This window comes from Muntiacus reevesi, chromosome 12 (assembly GCF_963930625.1).
Source record: "Muntiacus reevesi chromosome 12, mMunRee1.1, whole genome shotgun sequence".
Classification (NCBI taxonomy): domain Eukaryota; kingdom Metazoa; phylum Chordata; class Mammalia; order Artiodactyla; family Cervidae; genus Muntiacus; species Muntiacus reevesi.
In genome coordinates, this window is record NC_089260.1 from 60,231,286 (window position 1) to 60,254,581 (window position 23,296).

General features: G+C 38.2%; 1 protein-coding gene across 1 annotated transcript in view; it reads right to left on the minus strand.

Annotated features, from left to right (window-relative positions):
* Positions 1 to 495: 495 nt before the first annotated feature.
* HAS2 (hyaluronan synthase 2) overlaps positions 496 to 23,296 on the minus strand; it is a 29,807-nt gene continuing 7,006 nt past the window's right edge. The window contains exons 2-4 of the mRNA XM_065903298.1: positions 15,987 to 16,613; positions 3,785 to 3,886; positions 496 to 2,144 (exon numbers count right to left, since the gene is read on the minus strand). Of these exons, the coding sequence (XP_065759370.1) occupies positions 1,215 to 2,144; positions 3,785 to 3,886; positions 15,987 to 16,613 (1,659 nt within the window). The 3' untranslated portion in view covers positions 496 to 1,214. The remainder of the gene's footprint in view (positions 2,145 to 3,784; positions 3,887 to 15,986; positions 16,614 to 23,296) is intronic.

Below are 23,296 nucleotides of genomic sequence, written 5' to 3' on the forward strand. Positions count from 1 at the left end.
CTTTATCCTTATACTTTATCCCATTCACCCATATAAACCTCATACTGAAATGCAAAGTAAACTAACAAGCTGGGAAAAAAAGGGGGGGGGGAGGTAAAGTATGTTCCACATATAGACAGAATCCAGTGAATACAGGTCACAGAACAAGAGATGAACTGAATTATATTTGTCCAAATTATACAGATAATTTTTCCCACATTCCTCTTAGCCTGGGAAAATACTGTGAGAATGTCCAAAGACTATCTTTGATACCCAGATTTTGTCCACGGCTGGATGCCTAGTATTTTCTTTCAAGAATTAACATTCCCTTTTTCAATCTTTTGAAAAAATTGCACTTTCCTACCCCTTTGGCCTTGATTTTCAATGACTTCTTTGTACAGATAAGTATGAATTTCTACTCTCGAAGTGTGACAGGTGTATTGGCCTTTTTTAAAAGAAATTTTTTAAAAAGTTAAAACATTTAAAGTTCACTTTTTCACAGAAATAACTATTCAATTTTAAAGGTAGAGAGAGAGAAATATTTTATTCTTTCTATCATGAACAATGTCAACCAAGTTTCACATTTTGGGTAGAAATCTTTTTAAGTAGGAATTTTTTAAGAACTTATTTTATTAAAAAAAAAAAAGGAAAAACAGGTGTATTTTGGCAGAGAAGTAAAATATAAAATATGCAAAATTTGTTTTGAAATTGGCATACAAAAATTTTAAAACACAGTACAGTTATATAAAAATACAGCACAGCCAACGGCCTGTAAAATTTCCTTTGGCATTTCATTTGGTAGAATTAAACAGAAAAATCATTCTAAAAAAAAAAAAAATTAGCTATCAACACAGTCCATAAGTTAGGTTGTATATGTTGAAAGAACTTTTCCTTGAGTTTCCAAAATCCTTTTCTTCCATGATAACCCACATAAAGCATGGCTAGTGAGGTATATAGGGCGAAACACTGTTAGGCGGATGTACAGTAAGGAAAAAGTGCATACACAAAGAATCTTCCCATTTTCATAGAAATATCAGGTTAAATCTGAGTTGTTCTTCTTGATGTATCATTTTCCTTTGGCAGAATTAAAATAAACCCATACAAATGTCTTTGTTCAAGTCCCAGCAGCAGCGATATGTCTCCTTTGGTGGCGTTATATGACGCCACAATACCATACAGTCCCTAGAGGAGCTAAGGTTTTGTTGTGTCTGCAACTGCAAACATCAAACGTAAGATCATACATCAAGCACCATGTCGTACTGTTGTCCCTTCTTCCGCCTGCCACATTTATTGATGAGAACCACATACAGTGTCAAAAGCATGACCCAATAGCATGCATAGAGCAACGTTCCAACAATTAAAACTGTCTGTTTGGATTCTGAGAATGGCTTTTTAGATTCCTTATAAATGGTGAAAATCACACCACCCAGGAGGATTGTAAACCAAACCGATACGGGAATGAGTCCGATGAAATTAACAACAATGGTTTTCCTTCCAGATGTGCCCCACCCAGCTTTGTTTATTGTTGCAATTGCAAACATCTTGGCGGGAAGTAAACTTGACATGTACAGCACTGAGTAGAGGGACATGAAGACCATGACAATGTTTCCTCTAAGGCAGCTGGCGAAAGATGACTTTATGAGACCCACTAACTGGACAGTTAACAAGAAGAGGAGGATGTTCCAAATTTTACCCCTGTAGAAGAGCTGGATTACTGTAGCAATGAGAAAGAAAGGGAAGAACCCAGTGATGACGGCTTCATAGGTCATCCACAAGTGATGTTTATGAAACCACATCGCGTTGTATAGCCACTCTCGGAAGTAGGACTTGCTCCAGCGGGTCTGCTGGTTTAACCATCTGAGATATTCTATAGGTGTTTCAGTAAGGCACTTGGATCGAGCTGTGTATTTCGTTGCATAGCCCAGACTCAGCACTCGGTTCGTTAGATGCCTGTCATCTCCAAAACTACATTGGTTGCCCATAAATTCTTGATTGTACCAGTCTTCCACAAATTCATGCAGTAAGGAGTTTCTGTACATTCCCAGAGGTCCACTAATGCACTGGACACATCCGAAATAAGACTGGCAGGCCCTTTCTATGTTAAAAGCCATCCAGTATCTTACACTGCTGAGGAAGGAGATCCAGGAATCATACTTGTTTAAAATCTGCAAGAAAAATAAAAGTAATTAAATAAAGGTAAGCCCCTGATGCAAAGAACTGACTCATTGAAAAAGACTCTGATGTTAGAAAAGATTGAAGTTGTGAGGATAAAGAACGACAGAGGATGAGATGGTTGGATGGCATCACTGATTCAATGGACCTAAGTTTTTTTTTTTTTTTGACCTAAGTTTGAGCAAGCTCCGGGAGTTGGTGATGGACAGGGAAACCTGGCATGCTGCAGTCCATGGGGTCTCAAAGAGTTGGACACGACTGAGCGACTAAACTGAAGCCCCAGCTTAAAATACCAACAAAATCTGCACTATTGTGAGGTTACTACCTAGAGTCATGTTTGATTTTTTTATCCTTCTATTTTGATTTCTTTCCTTTTTAACATGATTTTCCTTTATTTTCTTCATGTATTACTAGATTAACTTGATAAGTGGTGTGTATGTGTTAAAACTTGTTAAAAATAACTTTTTTATACTTACTTCATCACTCCCTGTACTGCTTTGTTATGTTTTCTTTCTCTTGTTGTAACATTGGGACTTTTTTAGGATTGAGTTCTCAGCCTTTAAATTATTCTGTCACTTTCTTACCATCCAATATTTGAAAGTTTTTAAGTCCCATCTTCTTCTCCTTCCAACTCTATTATTCTCCTTCCTCTCCAGTTTTAGCAATGCTAGTGATGAAGGGGTTTTCTCTGGCTTCACCTCAAAACTGGACTCCTGAAATAAGGCTCTACATACAGGTTACTAAAATTATTAGCTTTGGGGGAGGGGCAATATTTCTTAATTCTCTCCTCTGTCTCAATTTTGTTCCATTTTCATCTGGATTTTATATGCTTCCTTATAATCACCAGGGTATTTCTTTGTCCTTCTAGTTCATTTTCTTTGCCTTCACTGGTACCGAGCATATCAATATGGATTATACATCAACATAATACCTACATTTAAAGTCAAAAGTCCATGTGCTTCTCACTTTTTCCTAAAATCTAACTGTATTTTTGCAAAGGATTCACTTTAATCTTATATTTTAACATAATGTTTTCTCATCCATAAATATTAATCACCTTCGTTAATATTGCTTTCACGTATTGTTTCTCTATTGATGGTAAATAACGGGAAATAATAACCAGAAAATCCACTTCTTTGACTTTCTCTCTAGTGTAAATTTGAATTGCAGTTTCTCTTTTTTCCTTTAGTTTTCCCGATTTGGATTTTTTGACTAGTCATATATTGCTCAGCTTTTAAATATAGAGGTATATGGTACAGTAATAAAAAACACCCACAGCCATAACTCCATTTCTTAATCCTTGCACTAAATTCCAACATCATTTTACCAGAAAATTAAGCTGTGGCTTAAAAAGATACAGCAGAAATTACACACTTACATTATATTTTATGTTAACTTATCAGCTACTACATACATGTGTTACAACCCACAGCTAAACAAAGAAATCATAAATTACTTCAATTTAGACAGTAGAAGAGGTAGTACAGTGGGTACAAAACACATTCTAAAGTGTCTTAGTCCCCAGAAACAATACCTGGCACACAGTTTGGTGTATAATAAATATATATTCAAAAAATCAATGACAAAGGTTGCTACTAAAAGTGACTCATGGAAAACATAAAGCCATACATACCTGAACATCTCCCCCGACACCTCCAACCATGGGATCTTCTTCTAAAACTTTTACCATCTCCACAGATGATGCTGGGTCAAGCATGGTGTCTGAATCACAAACCTGAAAAGAAAGTAAGAAATGAGTTAAAGAAAATAAGACAATGAGCATGCTCCATGGAGTCAAAATTGGACATATATATATATTATGCCTTCAGCCTATTGTCACAAGGCCTCAATAAGCAAGTATCATCTGAATGTGAGTTTGTTATATGATGGCTAATACAAAGAACTTGCAAACTCAGTATTTAAGCTAATAACATTGCTGAAAAGAACAAATGAAGTGATGACCTAGGCATGTCATGAAACGTGGTCAGGTTTTCCTGGTTCACCATGGATGTACTCAATTTTGGCAATGAAAGTCTCATATCCCTGGTAACACCTTGGGTTTCCGGGTCTTGGAAAACATCTTGATTGGTCACCATAAATGTCTCTCTCTCTCTTTTTAATTGCCTTAAATCAAGCTTTTAGATATCTTATTCCTCAGGTCTCAATGATGATGGGAAACTCCTATGGCAATACTGAAAAAGAGGTATGTTTAACAGTAATTATTTTCCTCTATTTTAATATGGTAATTAAGACAGGAAGGTGTCTTCTAAGGTGGGTTGTATAACTCTGAAACAAGATGTCCATTTGACCTGGACTTAGCAGATGACATTCCATCAGAAAGGAAACTAGCTTGATGGTCAGATGACCTTTTTATTTTAAGAGTATTAAGTATTCATCTAGCTCTTTATATACAAAAGTAGATGAACCGTGAACTTCCAGATGTTCAAGCTGGTTTTAGAAAAGGCAGAGGAACCAGAGGTCAAATTGCCAACATCCGATGGATCATTGAAAAAGCAAGAGAGTTCCAGAAAAACATCTATTCCTGCTTTATTGATTATGCCAAAGTCTTTGACTGTATGAATCACAATAAACTGTGAAAAATTATGAAAGAAATGGGAATATCAGACCACCTGACCCGCCTCTTGAGAAACCTATATGCAGGTCAGGAAGCAACAGTTAGAACTGGACATGGAACAACAGACTGGTTCCAAATAGGAAAAGGAGTACATCAAGGCTGTATATTGTCACCCTGCTTATTTAACTTCTATGCAGAGTGCATCATGAGAAATGCTGGGCTGGAGGAAGCACAGGCTGGAATCAAGATTTCCGGGAGAAATATCAATAATCTCAGATATGCAGATGACACCACCTTTATGGCAGAAAGTGAAGAAGAACTAAAGGGTCTCTTGATGAAAGTAAAACAAGAGAGTGAAAAATTTGGCTTATAGCTCAACATTCAGAAAACTAAGATCATGGCATCCAGTCCCATCACTTCATGGCAAATAGATGGGGAAACAGTGGAAACAGTGACTGACTTTATTTTTCTGGGTTCCAAAATCACTGCAGATTGTGATTGCAGCCATGAAATTAAAAGACGGTTACTCCTTGGAAGGAAAGTTATGACCAACCTAGATAGCATATTGAAAAGCAGAGACATTACTTTGTCAGTAAATGTCCATCTAGTCAAGGCATTGGTTTTTTCAGTTGTCATGTATGGATGTGAGAGTTGGACTATAAAGAAAGCTGAGCACTGAAGAATTGATGCTTTTGAACTGTGGTGTTGGAAAAGACTCTTGAGAGTCCCTTGGACTGCAAGGGGATCCAACCAGTCCATCCTAAAGGAAATCAGTCCTGAATATTCACTGGAAGGACTGATGCTGAAGCTGAAACTCCAATACTTTGGCTACCTGATGAAAAGAGCTGACTCATTTGAAAAGACCCTGATGCTGGGAAAGATTGAGGGTAGGAGGAGAAGGGGATGACAGAGGATGAGATGGTTGGATGGCATCACCAACTCAATGGACATGAGTTTGAGTGAACTCTGGGAGTTGGTGATGGACAGGGAGGCCTGGTGTGCTGCGGTTCATGGGGTCGCAGAGTCAGACATGACTGAGCAACTGAACTGACTGAGATGTAAATTATCTTAAGCTTTTCTGTAAGTGCTAATTGTTATTTTGAAAAACGAACTTTATACAAGCCAAAAAAAAAAAAAAGCAAACCAATTACAACTTCAAGAAAACTTTTAGAATTTGTCTATACCCAAGAATGGCTCACAGAAGATTCTACTGGAGGCCAAAGGTGCAGGGTTACAAATAGTATGTTTTTTTCCAAGCTGATTTATGAACTTACTGAAAAATGAAACAGAAGAATAAAGGAGATATGAAGCCAAAATATTACCTATATACTCATAAAACTGATATGGAAAATAGGGCTCATATCAATGCAGTAGCCAGTTTTATAATTATGTTCCCCAGAATTACTAATGTATCAATTCTGAACAGCACCTAAGTGGGACCAGTCTCCTCCTGAAGACACAGTTAATGGCCCTTTGAAAGGTATGGCTGCTTCGGAGTAGCCCACTCCCAGAACAAAGCAGGAACTAGGCTACCCCTTACACCTTCCATACTCCCCGACCAGATTAAGTCACTTCTCATAGGGAGGAATTAGGTGTGTGATACCTGTGGATGGAGATTCTTCCACAGGATCAAAGAAAATCAGAAGTAGGAAAAGAGCTGTCACTTCTATACTTCTAATTATATTAATAACATCATATGTTTTTCTGGAGGACTCAGCCAGGCCCAAGAAGACATACAGTGATCAAACTTGACACACCATGAACCAGTTTCATATCCCCACACAAGCAACAAAAGACATGATTGGCAGAGACCAGAGTGTTAGCTGCAGTTCCGTCGTTTTTCTATGTCGTCTGGCTACATCTATTAATTTAATCAAGGCTTAGTCTAGTTATATCAAAAGCCAGTATTTTTACAGTTCTCTGAACTGGTTTATAAAAATAGTAGGAATCTGATATACCAGTTGTGAATGAAAAAATATGAAAACAATTTTTAGAAGCATGAACTCTTGAGTTAACTGGAGAAGGAAATGGCAACTCACTCCAGTATTCTGCCTGGGAAATCCCACGGACAGAGGAGCCTGGCGGGCTACAGTTCATGGGGTCCAAAGGATCAGACACGACTGAGCAACTGAGCATACACACACTTTTGAGGTCAAAGGGATTTTCTATGTGTATATTGTAGGAGACCCTCACATATATAACTGGGAAATCTCAAAATTTTTTAAAATGTATGTTGTTTAATTTTACTAATAGATTTTTCTGAAAAAATTAATGTATATTAATAACAAATAATGTTGGTGAAAACAGAAATTTAAATGTATTATTGAAATTTATAATTTAAGGAGTATATAGGGTATCCAAAATTACAGAAATGAAATCACCTCTCTAAAGTCAATTAGCTATATGAAAATTAATTTCTGAATTTTTATATTACTGTCCCTATTTAGAAACATGCATTTTCTAAATAACTTCTTGCCCCTTTTGGGTGAGTGGGGATGCATTCTATTTTGGTCCAGCATGGTCTGACTTATTTTAGAGGAGGAAAAAATAGACAGCAGCTAGGCATTAGTGTTCCATTAAAAAAAACAGAATTTTGCTAATACTTGGACTTGTATCCAAGCATTCAAAACCTCAGAAACCTAGACAAATTCTTCCAATAGCAATGTTTTTCTCTCTCTTGCCTTGTTTATCACTGTTTTGTAAATACACGGTTATAAGCCTGGCAGGCCAGTCACTAGGGTAGTAAAACATGAAGGCAGAAGTTCAACCCAACTTTCAACCTCTCAGCATCCAGAGCTTATGGCCACACCCACCTCTATTGACTCAAGATGGGAAAGGTAAAACCAGAAAGCTAAAATAAGACTAAAAACAACAGGAAGGGGGCAATCTAGAATTAATGTTTAGGTAACTCCTCCTGCTTGTGAGCAGAAACAAGCCAAGGGAACTGCCTCTCTGAAATGACCAAATTGGAACCAAACTTCTGAGGTTCTGTATATTTAAGCTGGGCCCGCCCCTCCCAATTTCCAACAGCAAAGTGCCAGAAGTTCTCTAAGAGAGATTGTTCACATGGTGAATTTAACTGTCAGAAGGGAAAGCTCTCAGAAATCCCTTGGGAGGGGTTTGTTATAGTGGGATTAAAGAGTTCTTTATAGAAGTTCAATTTCTGGATGTTATTTGGTGATAGAATGCCAACTAGAAAACCACCATCTACGACAGTCTGTGAAAGCAAGTATGTCCATGGACATAATAGTATTGATTTGTTTGTGTGTAAAGGCTTTAACTCTAGCCCTTCTTGAAACTAGTCTAGTAGAAACAGGATTTCTAGCTGTCTCTCCACCAATTAAAAACAAGTGTATAACCTCACAGAGGTTGGCTGTTTAGCTCTGGGCTAGAAGCTGTGGGGGAAAATACACCAGTTCATGAAGAGCTTAACTTCACACTGGGGAAAACCACAGGACATGATCTGCACACAGGAAACTGAGAACAAATCAAACTGTCTTTCTGTCCACCCTGAATGTATCATTCTAATTTGTTTAAATTGCATGATCACCAGTCATAATATTTCTCACTGGGAGATATGGAAAAAGGCAGTCACCAAATTTTGATTAAAATGAATGGAAAAGAAGAAGAAAGAAGATGTTATGGGGCAGAACCAGCGGCCTCAGTCATAACCACAGAATCATCAGTTAAAGTGGGTAAGGCCATGGCTCCCCCTCCATCAGTGCTCAAGCCAAGAGTTAGGGCTGCCCCTTTCTGCATGTCTACAATAAGAGCTGGCAAACTAAGGACCAAGAATCAAGTTAGCCTTGCCACCTGTTTTGGGATGGTCTATGAAATAAATGATCTTTATCTTTTTAAATAGTTGAAGAAAATTTAAAAAAATTTGTGACACATGGAAATTATATGAAATTCAAATTTCAGTGTCCATAGATAAAGATTTACTGGAACTCAGTCACACACATTTACTTTCATATTATCTATGACTGCTTTCACACTAAAACAGCTAAGCTGAACAGTTACAACACAGACCATATGGTGTGCAAAGCCTAAATTTACTATCAGGTGTTTTACAAGCAAACTTTACCAACCCTGGGCCTCCAATAATTGGTTGCAGGAGGAGAGTTCTCTGTCATAAAAAATTTTTAAGAAGTTGAGATAAAATATGTCCTAAGCCACAATTTTAATTCTAGTAAATTTTTAAAAAAGATTTCCTCCATCTCCACGTGTTATAATTAGTAAGAGTAACTGCATAAAAAGTATAAAATATTAATAAACTAGATCTTCTTCTTTAGCCAAGATTTGCCTATTATAAGAGCAAATATCTTCAGAATCAAGAAGCCTCAATTAAGTAGTGAGTCCTATATCTCACTTCTACAATTTTCAGCAAGTCATAGTGGAGTAAGACACCAAATAGAAAAGTACCTTGTAAATACAAAGGATCATTGGGAAGTATACCATTCATTGTTCATCGTTCAGATACCAAGTCGTGTCTGACTCTGCGACTCCATGAACTGCAACACGCCAGGCTTCCCTGTCCTTCACTATCTCCCGGAATTTGCTCAAACTCATTTGTACAGGATAATAACCTTATGTTTTTATACTGTAAGTAAACCCGCACCTCAAAAAGCATGGCAATCTTTACCACAAATAGATAACTCGACAGAGAATCTCTAAAAGGAACATGAAAATTGATTACATATTAAGAATCTCTTATCACAGTGAACAAATTTAAATGTGTCTGGAATTATCTATAATAGTTATAGACTATCATTGTCTATTCATAACTTATCAGACTATAAATCCACTCTAGCTTACCTCACTTGTCATTAATCTACCTCACTACAGTTTAAAGAAAACTATCCTGTTACATCTTCTATCAAATGTCTTTCAAATCCTGACTCAGGTCTAAAACGCCAAGTTCCCCATGTTTCACCTTTTAAAAAAAACATATTTCCTTTCAGACTGACTGGTGGATTCTCCATATCTGTCTGCTCCAAACCACTTCAAAGGGCCCTAAGAGCAACGCAGCAAGAGGAAGTCTTAATTTTTTAGGCTGCCTGAGGAAACAAGGTTGAAAATAAATCCAGACCCCTACTGTTGCTACTGCCTTCATCCTGTCTGCTTAGAAGGCTCAACCCTTTCTTAACCTTGACCTTCATCTTAACCTGGATGCAGTGAGACTATTTATTGCTAATATGTTTGAAATTTACCTTTGGTCAGGATCCCACTACTACTTTCCCTTTGACAACTTAACCACATAGTAAATGGAAAGACCCTCCTACCCTGTTTCCCTCAGGCTATTGCCTGAAAGAGAAGTCAGCCAGAATTCTGAACTTCCCCAATAGTTACTCACTAGCAAACACAAACCAGTGCTAGGCCCCTAAACAACATCAGAGCAAACATACTACTGCAAAGAAAGTGTCATGCAAAACCTTGGAATCAGACAAACTGGAGTCTCCATCGACCACTGAGCAGTTATATTTACTTGCACTAGCTTTGTAGCCTTAAACTCCTTACCTTACCTTTGTAAGTCTCCATTTTGCAGTTGAAAAATATGGATAAGTCAATCCACTTAGCAGTTTGTTGTAATGGAGAATAAACTAGATACTGTATGTATAGCACTTATAAAGGCTAGCTCAGAGTAAATGCTCAATAAAAAGAAGTGATAAATTGGGACTTCCCTGGAGTTCTACTGGTTAAGAATCTTCATTGCAATACTAGGGACATAGAACTCTGGTCGGGGAACTGAGGTCCCAGAGCCACCAACAAAAATCCTGCATGCTGTAGCTGAGACCTAATGCAGCCAAATAAAGAAATACTTTTTAAAAAATGGAGTGATCAAAACCAGAGGCAAAAAGGAAGAACACTAGTCCAATGAAGGGAAGAGTCCTTATCATTACTGTAAATAAACCAAAACTCACTCAGAGAGCAGAAGCTAATGCCTAATCCAACATCCAACAAATTTAAGTTAAACAAGGTGGATTATTGAGCAGGCACCATTAAAGTCCTTAGATTGGGCTGTCTGCTAGGGAAAAAGATTAGAGAGCAGTTTATGGCAGACTGTGAGTGGCAAAAACAAAATCATAAAATCTAATAATTTTAGGACTGAAAAGACCATTTGAAATTAATCTATGAAATCAATCCAGGAAAAAATAAATGCCCTCAGAAAAGAAATTTTCTTTTGGGAGAGGGACAGGGGCATGGGTAGGATTATTCTTTCTTATGCTAATTTGGTTTACAGTAAAAGATCTCAATATAGCCAATAGGAAGCCTCTAAATCCCAGACACCTAAACAATTTGTTTGTTATTTGTTGCTCTTTGGTAGAATATGTTACCCAAATTGTTATAAAATATTTGCTTTCAGGTGAAATATTTATTTAAGGTGAAAAATGAGTCATTTGGTTATTCTCTTTTCTTTTTCAGGAAAGTTAATAACACGAGTAAAAGTTAAGACAGTGCAAAAGCAAAGGTGACAAGCTAGCTGGAAAATGAGAAACCAAATGTTGTCACCTCTAAGACTTAAGTCAGGAAACACCCTTTATTACAAGTGGTTGGAATTCCCATTCTAAAGAAGGGAATCAGGAAATTGCATAATGGTGGCCTTAAATAAGAGTCTACATTCAAGAACCTGACTTTGGAGAAAAGCATAGATTAAAAATGAAAAGAAAAGTCTAATGATATACTCTTGCAAAGCATAGGTAGGTTGCTAGGAAATTAAGACAGCCCTAAACTGGAGTCTTGAGCTGTAAGTGATCTCAGAAATCATCTGTTGTACAAGTTGAGGCCCATAGCAAGTAATCAGTTAAATCAAGAATTCAGATTTCCCCATTCTTATGTCAATGTGCTCTTAATTTCATCCTCTAAAATGAAGAACATAAAGGTGCATTAACATTCTCAATAAGGTCCAACAGAAATTTTCAGAAAATAGGAACCAATCAAATGTTATACTCCAGTCAATTCTCATTATCCACGGTAGTTATGCACTACAAAGTTTCCATGAACAATGAATTAGCATACATCAGAAAATTGCTTCCAGCAGAAGTACAGAAGAGTTAGGTTCCTCAAAGCCTCTGGTCACAGCAGTTTTGCCTAGTGATAAATACCTAACCTTGTTTTATTTGTGTTTATTTGGGTCACCTTATTTAATATATATTGTTGATTCGTTCACATTGAATTCATGTCCAACAGCACTGTAACTCAGTTGGCGATCTTAGTTTCCTGACCAGAGACTGAACTTGTGCACTTGGTAGTGAAAATGAGGAGTCCTAACCACTGGACTGCCAGGAAATTCCGGCAAACAGCCTTTGTTCAGAACACTAGTCAGCACTTCACTTTAGGACCATTTAAATAGCTACATCACCAACAAAAAGCACAAAAATATGAAAAGCATGTTATTAAATAGACTAAAGTTGCTTGTTTATAGTATAAAAGTTGAAACAAAAAGACCAAGCATAATCTTGTTTGACCTGAGTTGGAAATATTTACATCAGGTGACTCACTTTTTTTTGTCACTTTGACCATGTCTGTAAACAATCACAAAAGCACTGCAACTATTGATATTGGGGTAATAAATACATTTTTACTCATTAGGCTAATTTGTAAACACCGAACTCATGAACAATTAGGGTCAACTCTACTATCAGGAACGATTTAATCTTCCTTTTCTCCTTCTCAGAAAAATGTTGGATAGCAAGGGTACTGCCAGATTAAATTAATAATAAAATCGCTTCCTATAATCTTCCCTTTGGGAAAATATTGATACTTATTGTATATTTTTAACCTGGGAAATTTTTAATGGAGACATCAGATGATACTGTTTTTTGTTTTTTTTTTCTTTCCTTTGTCACATAGACTGGTAGCCCCTTATGTGGTAACATATTCAGTGAAAAGAGAGATGATTATCAAATCTAGATGTCAAATTAAAATAAGAAAAAGTAGAAAAGTATATGCTGAAAAATATTAAATTTTATAATCTATACATGGGTCAGGTATTTGCTTCAGATGATTTTTCTTTTTCATTGAAGTATAGCTTATTTACAGTGTTTCAGGTATACCACAAAGTGACTCAGTTATAAATATATACCTATGTATTCTTTCCAGATTCTTTTCCAGTATAGATTATTATAACATGTTGAATATAGTTCCCTATGCTATACAGTAGGTCTTTATTATCTTTTATATATAATAGCTTATCTATTCATCCCAAATTCCTAATTTCTCTCTGCCATCTCTATTGCAGATGATTTTAGTTTTGCTTTTTGCACTTTTCTACATCTTTGAAAGTTTTCCAGAAAATACATTGATTGAAAATTAAGAAAATCTTTATTCTCCTTTTTTCTCATTCCCTATACATTATTTTCTCTTTCTTATTTTTCTTCTGCTGCTTTTCTATCTTCTCATCTCTGGAAGCAGCCACTAGCATCACAGATGAATTTCCTACCACGCTGGGCTTGTCTTAGACTAAAGCTTCCTTAAATATTCCACATTGGCAGTTATTATTTGAGTGGCTACAAAGCTGAAAAAGTAATTATTATAGAAGGCTAGAGATAGAGGGGAGAGATATAAAGAGGTGATAACTAATAAAGCCTTGTTCTTAAAGAGACCAGAGGGAGCCAACCCAGAAAGCTCAGAAATGCAGGTAGAAAGGTTAACCTTGAGATGGGGGTGAGGCTGGGGACCCTTGGAACTGTAAGCAGAAGACAGTCAGATCTTGACAGCCTTCAGAGCCCATGCTTTTGCTGTTCTCTTTTGTAGCAGGCAAAATCATCTGTTTGTAGTTAAGCAGGGAGGAGTTTGGGTAAGGCCTTGGGAGAGTGACGAAGATACGAAATAACAGACACGAGAGGAATAAGCAAGACATCTATTCAAGATCAAGTGAAAAGAGTGCTGATGAGTGCCAAGGATCCAGCTGCAACTGGAAGCCAATCATTTTGGCCATCTCTTCGCACACTTAAGCAGTGTTCTCCAGCCAGGTTAGCAAGTATGAGCAGATGGTCAATTTCTTCCCCTTGTCCCCATTCTCTCTCGTGTATTAGCACCTGAACGTTGCTTCCTTCCATCCCAAACCCACTTGAACTCCACGTCCAAGTACTTGGAATGCTCAGGAGCCAAAAACCTCGACCCCCTCTGCCTTGGTCTTCCTGGGGCTTCTGCTCTGCAATTCTTGGACCCTGGGTCAGTCAGAAGAAAGGATGAGAATACTATAGTAGAGTGAATTTCACACAATTTCTGTTTTTATAGGGCACAAATGGTTAAAATAGCAAGGGAGGATGGAGCATGGCAGTATAGTTTACTGGTTTCAGAATGCAAAAAGAGTTTTTAGCCTTCTTTGAGTGCTCTGAATGGACCATAAGGCTCAGGATGATTAGGGTCCAGTTAACAGCTGTTGCTAGGGTCAGTCTATCTGGACACATCATGCTGAAGGAAGGAAAGTTCTCAAGCCTGATTAGGGCACCAGCAAAAAGTCTATTCAAACATTTTAAATTTTGTATTATTTTTTCCTGGACAGGCCCAAATCAAGTTGCCAAGGATACAAACAAAATTCCAAACAAAATGATGGGAGAAGGGGATTTGGGAGAAGCAGGTTAAAAAAAGAAGAAAAACTACACAATGACGTGTTGATTAGAAAGGACAAACGTAAATTGTTTTAACTAGAATTAAAGGCAAAACGTAAAAACAGATGTTTTCTCATTTTAGGGCCAGAGCTTCATTCTTCAAACCTTCTGTAAGGTCCGTAGTCATCCTTTACTATAAAAGTTTTATCTTATCCTCTCATCTGGTCATGTATGTAAAATGTCTCCAGTTAACTAAATCAGCCTTATTTTCGAGTTTTAGAAAATAGGAGACACTTGGTGGTTGAAATCAACTCCCTAGAAGAGAGATTTTACACAGTTGGTATAAACTGAAGAAATGCTTCAAATGATTCAACTATTAGTGAAATTAACCACTGACATGTTAATTAGCAATTGAAATTATCATAATTTGCATAAGGACTACATAATACTATTAAAGCATTTGCTGTTAATAGAGTATTATCTTTTATATGATTAACAGCAAATGCTTTAATAATATGAGCAATGCCATTATCAGCAACTTTGGCTAAGCCCCTTTGGATTCATAATTTGAAATAATTATTTGAAATCCATTGAGAGATTGGAATCTTCTAACCAGGTAACAGAGATTTGGGAGGTGGTCCTGCTCAAGGTCAACCAGCTACTAATAACTGGGACTAGAATTTCAGTTGATTGAATTGAGTCCAGTGCTCATTCCTGACCCATTACTCAGAGACCCAGTGGGCATTACTCTGTGTTGATAAATTGCCCTAAAATATATGATGGATCTTCCAAAAACAAGGGTTTCATGTTTAAGAAGAGGAAGAGTGTTGAATATATATCTGAAGTCAGAGAATTTCTTCCTTCTCAGTATCATTGTGAACAAGTCTAACTTAAATATCTGCAGAAAATTACGACTAGAAAACTCATGTGAGCCCTACTAATGTTCTAAAGAAGCAAGCTTCAGTGAGAACTAGGAGAGAAAAAACCCTAGTGTTAGCAGTCAGGAAATTAATGAAGAGACACAGCCTGTCTAATTTTCATGCAAACAAACACCATCACAAATGCTTTCAAAGGTCAAGTTGCAAGGAGTGAGGTAATGCTGTTTGGGGAGTGAAATAAACATGACTTAGATTTTGTTCTGAGAAGGTTGGGTTTTTTTTTTCGTCTTGTTTTTGTTTTCCTTTTCCCCTTTTCTATTTCTTGGTGCCTTACTTTTGAATTTCTACACTTTCCAATTAAAATTTTCATTGCCCCCATTTTGCCTAGCTTCTGTGAAAAATATTTTATAGCCTTCCTTTGGTCCTGCAGATTTTCTCCAGCTCCTTCTGCTGGGGTACACACTATTTTCTTACATCGCTGGAGAGTTTAAGAGTGTGGAAAATGATGCTGGAATTGATTTGGCAGAACCAAGGGGGAAGAGACGGTAACGGAGGGGAAGAGAAGGAAGGGTCTCCTGTTCAAAATAATCTTCACTTCCAACCAATCACACTGCATGAAGTAAGCATTTTCATAGATAGTTTTAACCGTTTTACAAGATTTTTTTTCTCTTTTTCAGAATGTGCTTTCAACAGTCATGCTGTTTTCAGATGAACTGAAAGAAGTACTGTGTCCAGAAGGGACAAGGATGGGCTATAGCATATGACTGGAGAAATACAAAAGATGCTTTATTTAAATGTATGTTTGTCCTGGCAGATATGGAGACCTACCTGTACATAATCCACACTTCGCCCCAGTGCTCTGAAGGCCGTGTACATGACTTCTCTTTTTCCACCCCACTTTTGCATGATGCAAATACTCTTGTTGGACAAGACCAACTGGGTGACGTGCTGTGAGCTTTCTTTGTGTGACTCATCCGTCTCACCAGGACCCTTCACGTGGTAGTTGTTCTTCCAGATATAAGTGGCTGACTTGTCCCTGCCCATGACTTCACTGAAGATGTCCATCATGTAAAGGTCATCTTCCGAGTTTCCATCTATGACCATGACAACTTTAATTCCAGGGTAGGTTAGCCTTTTCACAGATTGCAAACATTTCCGCAAATAGTCTGGATCTTCTTGATATGCAGCAATGCAAAGAGCAACAGTTTTGTTCAACTTAATGGGGGTTTCTAGAGATTTTTTCATTTTCCGGTGCTCCAAAAAGGCAAACAGGCTTTGGATGATGAGGTGTGATGCTAAAAAGGCACCATACAGTCCAAAAGAGAAATAGTAATTATCTGTTTGGATAAACTGGTAGCCAACGATATAAGCAGCTGTGATTCCAAGGAGGAGAGAGACTCCAAAAAGTGTGGTTCCAATTATTCTCAGGATACATAGAAATCTCTCACAATGCATCTGTAAAATAACCACATGATACACTTGGTTAACCACTCTTGTTCCACACTTCTTTAAACACAGGGAACATACTGGTTCCAAGTGTTCTAACCCTGAGTTTCTCACTTAACTAGCTCAGTGACTTTCTGCATCTCAGTTTAGCATCTCATTGGCAAAAGAGAGATAAGAATGTCCTTCTGGGGACTTCCCTCGTAGTCCAGTGGCTAAGACTCTGCATTCCCAATGCAAGGCACCCAGGTTCGATCCCTGGTCGGGGAACTGATCCCACATGCCACAACTAAAACTTGATACAGCCAAATAAATGATCTGGGGGGAAAAAAAGTGTTTTTAAAAAAAAGAATGTCCTTTTGACCCACTTCAGAGGATTCTTTCAAACATCATATGAGATGGTAGTGCATTGTACCACTGAAAACTATAATGTATGAAACAAATATATGGATGCATCATTTTTAGTACATTAGATCATTTATCTAAGGATGTACTCTGTATGTGTGGTCATAGCTAAGCATAACACCTAATTTTTTTTAGTGATCAAGGCACTCTGGCACCATCATATTCCTTCATTCCTAATACTGACCACTGAAAGTTCAAAACTCATAGGCCTTGCTCAATCTCTTATGTATCATTTTATCTCAGCTCTGATGCAAATCCCTCAGCTCACATCTTTCCCATGCAGCTAGCTGAGGCTGAACATAAAAATACGTGGATTCTATCATTCTGGCTCTTCTATCATTTAGCTGCGTGACTTTGAGCCAGTCACTTTTCCTCTCTGGGCTTCAGTCTTGAAAAGTCTGTTAGGGACTTCCTTCCGGTCCACTGGCTGAGACTCCCTGCTCCCAATGCAGGGGGACAGGGTTTGATCCCTGGTGGGGGAACTATATGCTGCAACTAAGATCAAAGATCCCTCACCCCACAACCAAGACCCGGCACAGCCAAATAAATAATAAGAAATAAAATTTTAAAAAATTTAAATCTGTAAAATAAAGGCATTTAGACTGGATTATTTCCCAAGTTTCTGTTGCCATTAAAACTTCCTTATGCATGGATATCCTACACAGACATTTATCAAAGCTCCTGAAATTCCAAATTATAGTCCTTTGTTTATATGACTGTCTCCTTCATCCATCATCCACATCAGCCTGTTAGAACCTAGTAATCAGGAACTTTATTGGAACACAGCAAGGACACAATGAATGTTTGCAGAAGTAAATTATATAATTAAAGAAGAAATAGCATCATGCTTAATTCAACAGGTAAATTTTCTTTAACAACTTAGACTTTAAAACATATTTCAGTTCTGAAAAATATCCAGTTTTGTACTCCTCCCCAGCTTATGAATCTCCTGAAATATTTTGAATGTGTGTACAAGAGGCTCATATATTTTGTACTCCTCAAAGCATCTCCAATTATGACCACAGACGAGGTGCTTGGTCTTGTTTCCTGGCTCCTATTCCTATACATGCCACAGACAATTCTCTGGACACCTGCTGGGTATCCAACAATTAAATCAATGTTGGCATCATATGCCTGACCATCAGATTCCACAGGTTCCATCCTATGAGATTGGCCCCTCACAGACCCACACTCTGATGTCAGTTGCAAGCCCAAGTTGTTACCTGTAATGATAAACTGGTTAAAACTCATAGGATCATGAACTCCCCTCCTGAGTTCAATTAATTTGCTAGAAGGATTCACAGAATCAGGAAACCTGTTTACACATCAGATTACTGGTTTAATATAAAAAAGATGTAATTTAGGAATAGGCAGATGGAAGAGATGCACAGGGCAAGGTATGGGGAAAGTTCCATGCATCACTCTCCCCAAATTGCCACATGTCTGTTAATCCATAGGCTTGCTGAACCCTCTTCTTTGGGGTTTTTATGGGGAATTCATTACATAGAATGATTAATTATATCATTGACCATTGGCAATCAAACTCCATCTCTAGCTTGTCTCCCCGCACCGCTCCCTGCCCACTCCTCCACCCCCCCACTTATCTGGACAAGAAAATGGAAGTTATTCCAAAAGTCACCTCATGAACCTAACAAAAGACATCTCTAAATCTGTAGGAAATGCCAAGCATTTTAAGAGCCTCATGCCAAAGATCAAGTCTATATTTATTAGAATTAATTACAATATCATAGGTTTCCCCCGAGTCTTTTTTTTTCCTCCCCTTCCAAGAATGAACTCTAACGAGGGACATACTTTGTATGACCTTCAATCGTTTATACCAATTTCAGGGGTTTTGTCATATTTGCATATAATTAATATTTAACCTTTCCCTTTAGTTCAGCTAGTTTCTGAAAAGTTAAGTTAATGTATTTTAAAAGTACCTTGGGTTAAGTAATTATCTCTGCAAAATCTCTTCCTGGATATATTATTTATATTTTCCTATTCCACATTAAGACTTAAAGTTGAGTGTTGACATAAAATCTGTTAACATCTTGGTTGTTACCAGTTGTGTGGCCATCACATCACTCAACTCTAAGTGACACCATTTACATTCTAGGCCCTGTGGTCATCACTGAGGTGGTCCTGAGTGTATTATGCTTTAGGGTAACTTACTGTGACTGCTCACCAACTATATTTCCACTCCTGAGCAGATTACTTGATGTGACCACAGCATTCCAATCTCTGGAATTCTGAAATGTGCCATTTCCAGTCGGGCTTTTAAGGGATAGAGTGGGCATGCTGCAATATCTTTTTCCCCCCCACAATCTTGACGTACATATTAACAGGTCCTTGGAGATTGCAAAGCCCAAAGATAGAAGGAGCTTGGTCCTTGAACTGCCATATGGAAGGAAATCAGTCACTAATGCCATCAATCAGGAATACCTGCCTTGGACTCATGTTAACAATAATTTCTGAGTTTGTGTTTGTGTGCCTGTTACGAATATTGGCTTTAGTGTCTCCAGCTCATTACAATTCAAGTAATGTAAAGTAGGCTGGAGACCAGGGTTTGAGCTTGTAGACATTATTTTCCTTTGCTAAATGGAGTTGATGATACTTGTCAAAGACCCTTCACAGGACAACGATCAGGAACAAAACCAAAGTGTTCAGAAATACAATAGTTTAAAAGATCAGCTAACGTGGAAGCTAGAAATAAAACAAAATTCAAATGTGTATTCCACTTTTAGCACTTATATAGGACACCACAGTATGTAACATGGGAGCCTGAAAAAGGTAATCATGACACAGATGCAACCTGCTGGACAATGGTGAAAGGCTGAATTTTCAGTGAAAGGCAAGAGAGCATAGCCTCCCTTGTTAATTGAAACCACTGGCCGGATGCTGAGAACTCCCAAAGTGTACATTAACCAATGCTGAAGGTGCTGGGAGCACCAGACTAGGAACTTGTCTTTTCCAAGACATGAGTCATTCTCATAAGAGTGAAAAATTTCAAGGGGACGAAAACACTCTGCCTGGGAGAAGCTCAGAAGCGTGTTCTGCTTGTGTGTCAAATCTCCACAGCCAGCAAAAGAACTGCCTGCCATTCTTTTCCATTATTCACATTTTCCTTGCTTTTATCAGCACATGTAGACACAGAGCATGTTCACATAGCATCTGCTGGCCACTGAGGAAGTGGGAACACCCTCTTACATCATAGGAGTCCACAGAATGTCCTTCTGCAGCCTTGGAAAAGTTGCTAGTAAACTGCAGCAGTAGAATCTATTTCTGGGAAGTCTGGGTTGCTGCCTAGTGTGACACAAACAGTATCTCAGTGCAGACCAAAGGGTTAAAAGGCATACTTAGAGCCAGCTGCACTGAGGGACTAGATTGATCTCAGGAACTGACACACAGGATGTGTTTCTTTATAATTTCAGAGATATGGGCACCATATGTGTGAGGCTTTCTGAGACAATCCCCAATTCAAACACTCTGTTTCATAAGCAAACCCTCATTGTCAGACACATAGTTTATTGCTACATTGGAAAATATGGTTAGCTTCATCCTAGATCATTTGCGGATAGAAGGACTTAGAAATCCGCCTCCCCAAAATATTGAAAATATAAAACTTGGTTTTGCCCATTATTACACTTTATTGATTTTTAAGTTGCTGCATAGAATTCTAGGCCAAACCAAATGCTAAAAAACAGTTTGGTGCACCATAATGTACACTCCAAGTCAACAGATTATTTGTGTGTATATGTATACAATGTGTATCTGTGTGTGTTAGTTATCTGTCACTCCGTCGTGTCTTGACTCTTTTGTGACCCCGTGGACTCTAGCCCACCAGGTTTCTCTATCCATAGAATTCTCCAGACAAGAATACTGGAGTGGGTTGCATTTCCATCTCCAGGTGATCTTCCTGACCCAAAGATCAAACCCAAGTCTCCTGCATTGCAGATGGATTCTTTACCATCTGAACCACCTATATATGTATATATAATTATCTTCACTAATGTCCTCCAAGGACATAAAATATTGTTGGACTTACAGTCAGTATTCAGAAAATATTTGAATGATAGATGTAACTTTATTCATAAATATCACTGGCATCATTGTGATGTCAATGATCTTTAATTCATCATTTCTAAGCTCCAGGCATAGTCAAGTTTTGTTTTCTTGAATAGGGAACAATCCTACTTAATTTAAACAGTAAATATAAAATACTGTTAATCTCATGTTACAAACCACACATATATATGATGAGGCAGCCAAGACTGAATATTTAAGTAGCTTGCCCCAAATCACAAAACTTGCTCCAATTCACATAGTAGCATAAATGCCAGGTGATTAGACTAATTTCAGCAAATATTGGCTGAATAGATTTGAACTGTAATGAAAAATTAGGTGGTGATCTTTTGTTTTTGCTTAATAAGCCTGTTGTGTAAGGAAAGACTTAAAAAGAACCTGAAAACTGTTTTCCTGCTGTAATAGAAAAATGAGCATTGATCTGCACTCGGGAACAGATACAACAGCCAATTCCCAGAGATTTCTAGGCTCATGTATTTTCCTACATGGCTACAACCAAAGCAACCTGGAAAGATGTGGTGCCAAAGGGAATTGGCTGGTGGTTCCATTTAGGCAACAGCAGTGCTGTTCTTAATGTTAACAGTCAAAATCCTGTTTTACTCTAAGAAAGGCAAAGACAGAAGAAGGCCCTAGGCTCTGCCAGTCTGCACTGATTACTTAAGTCTAAATGGATTTTTCACTTGTTTAAAATGTATTTATTGACTACCTACTCTGTGCTAAATCTATTTTTTGGATACAGGAATACACAGTTGATTGAGACACACAAGTACATACAGCTATGGGTGCATGCTAAGTCACTTTAGCCGTGTCTCACTATTTGCGACCTCATGGACTGTAGCCCACCAGGCTCCTCTGTCCATGGGAATCTCCAGGCAAGAATACGGGGGTAGGCTGCCATTTCCTCCTCCAAGGGATCTTCCCATCCCAGGGATAGAACCTGAGTCTCCTGCGGCTCCTGCGTTGCAAGTAGATTCTTTACCACTGAGCCGCCAGGAAAGTCAATCTATAGCCATAGTGTGTACTTACTGCTTCTTAGAAAATCAAGGGGAGACAGTGTCATAGGTTCCACCTGTAGAGCAGATATAAGCCTTGCTGTTTGCTCATAGATGCCAAGTGGGACTCTATAGGTCCCTGGGCAGCGCTGGGCACCATTCCTTCCCTTTGACTTTCCTCTATTAACCAGAGAGCAAAGGGTGGATGAGAGAGAGTAAACTGCTCTCATTGCCCTAGTACAGTGGTGAGAACTAAGTCCCCACAGCTTTCATTACAGGGGCTTCCATTTTGGATCAGGGAGAAGCTAAAGCGAATTCTGATGAGTCGAGTCAGCATCAGGGAAAGGCTGTGGACATTAGTCCAAGTGACACCTCTTCTGAGAGGTCCTAGCATACCACTCCATCTAAGGTCATTCCCCCAGTAAATCAACTCTACTCCAACAAAAAAATTTAAAAAGTAAAAAATAAGAGGAAATACTAAAAATAAATGAAAATGAAGTAACTCCTCCTCCCTGACATCTCTCCACTGCCTGTCACTATCTCCCTTGACCCTGCAGGATTTTCTGTTTTTTTAATTAATGTTTATTGGAGTATTGTTGCTTTACAATGCTGTATTGGCTTCTAATGTACAGCAAAGTGAGTCAGCTACACATATACACATATCCCCTCTTTTAGGGATTTCCTTCCCGTTTAGGGCACCAGAGCACCGAGTGAAGTTTGCTGTGCTGTACTGTAGCTTCTCATTACTTATCTATTTTATATATAGTATCAACAGTGCACATGTCAATCCCACCCAGTCTCCCAATTCATCCCACCTAAACCCTGCTCCCGACTCTGCTTAATTTTCTATATTACACTAAGAACACTCCTGACTTTAGGGACTTGTGTATCTCAATCAACTGTATATGCCTGTGCTATACAACAGGGTGGTTGTGGTTTAGTTGCTAAGTCGTGGCTGACTCTTTGAAATCCCACGGGCTGTAGCCCACCAAGCTCCCCCGTCCATGGGATTTCCCAGGCAAGAATACTGTAGTGGGATGCCATTTCCTTCTCTAGGGGATCTTTCCAACCCAGGGACTGAATGCAGGTCTCCTGAATTACAGGCTGATTCTTTACTGTCTGAACTACCAGGGAAGCTCTTAGAAGCCCATAAAACAGGGTATGCACTCAGTAAGTACATTTTAAATAAGTTAATATTCATTTAGACTCAAGTAG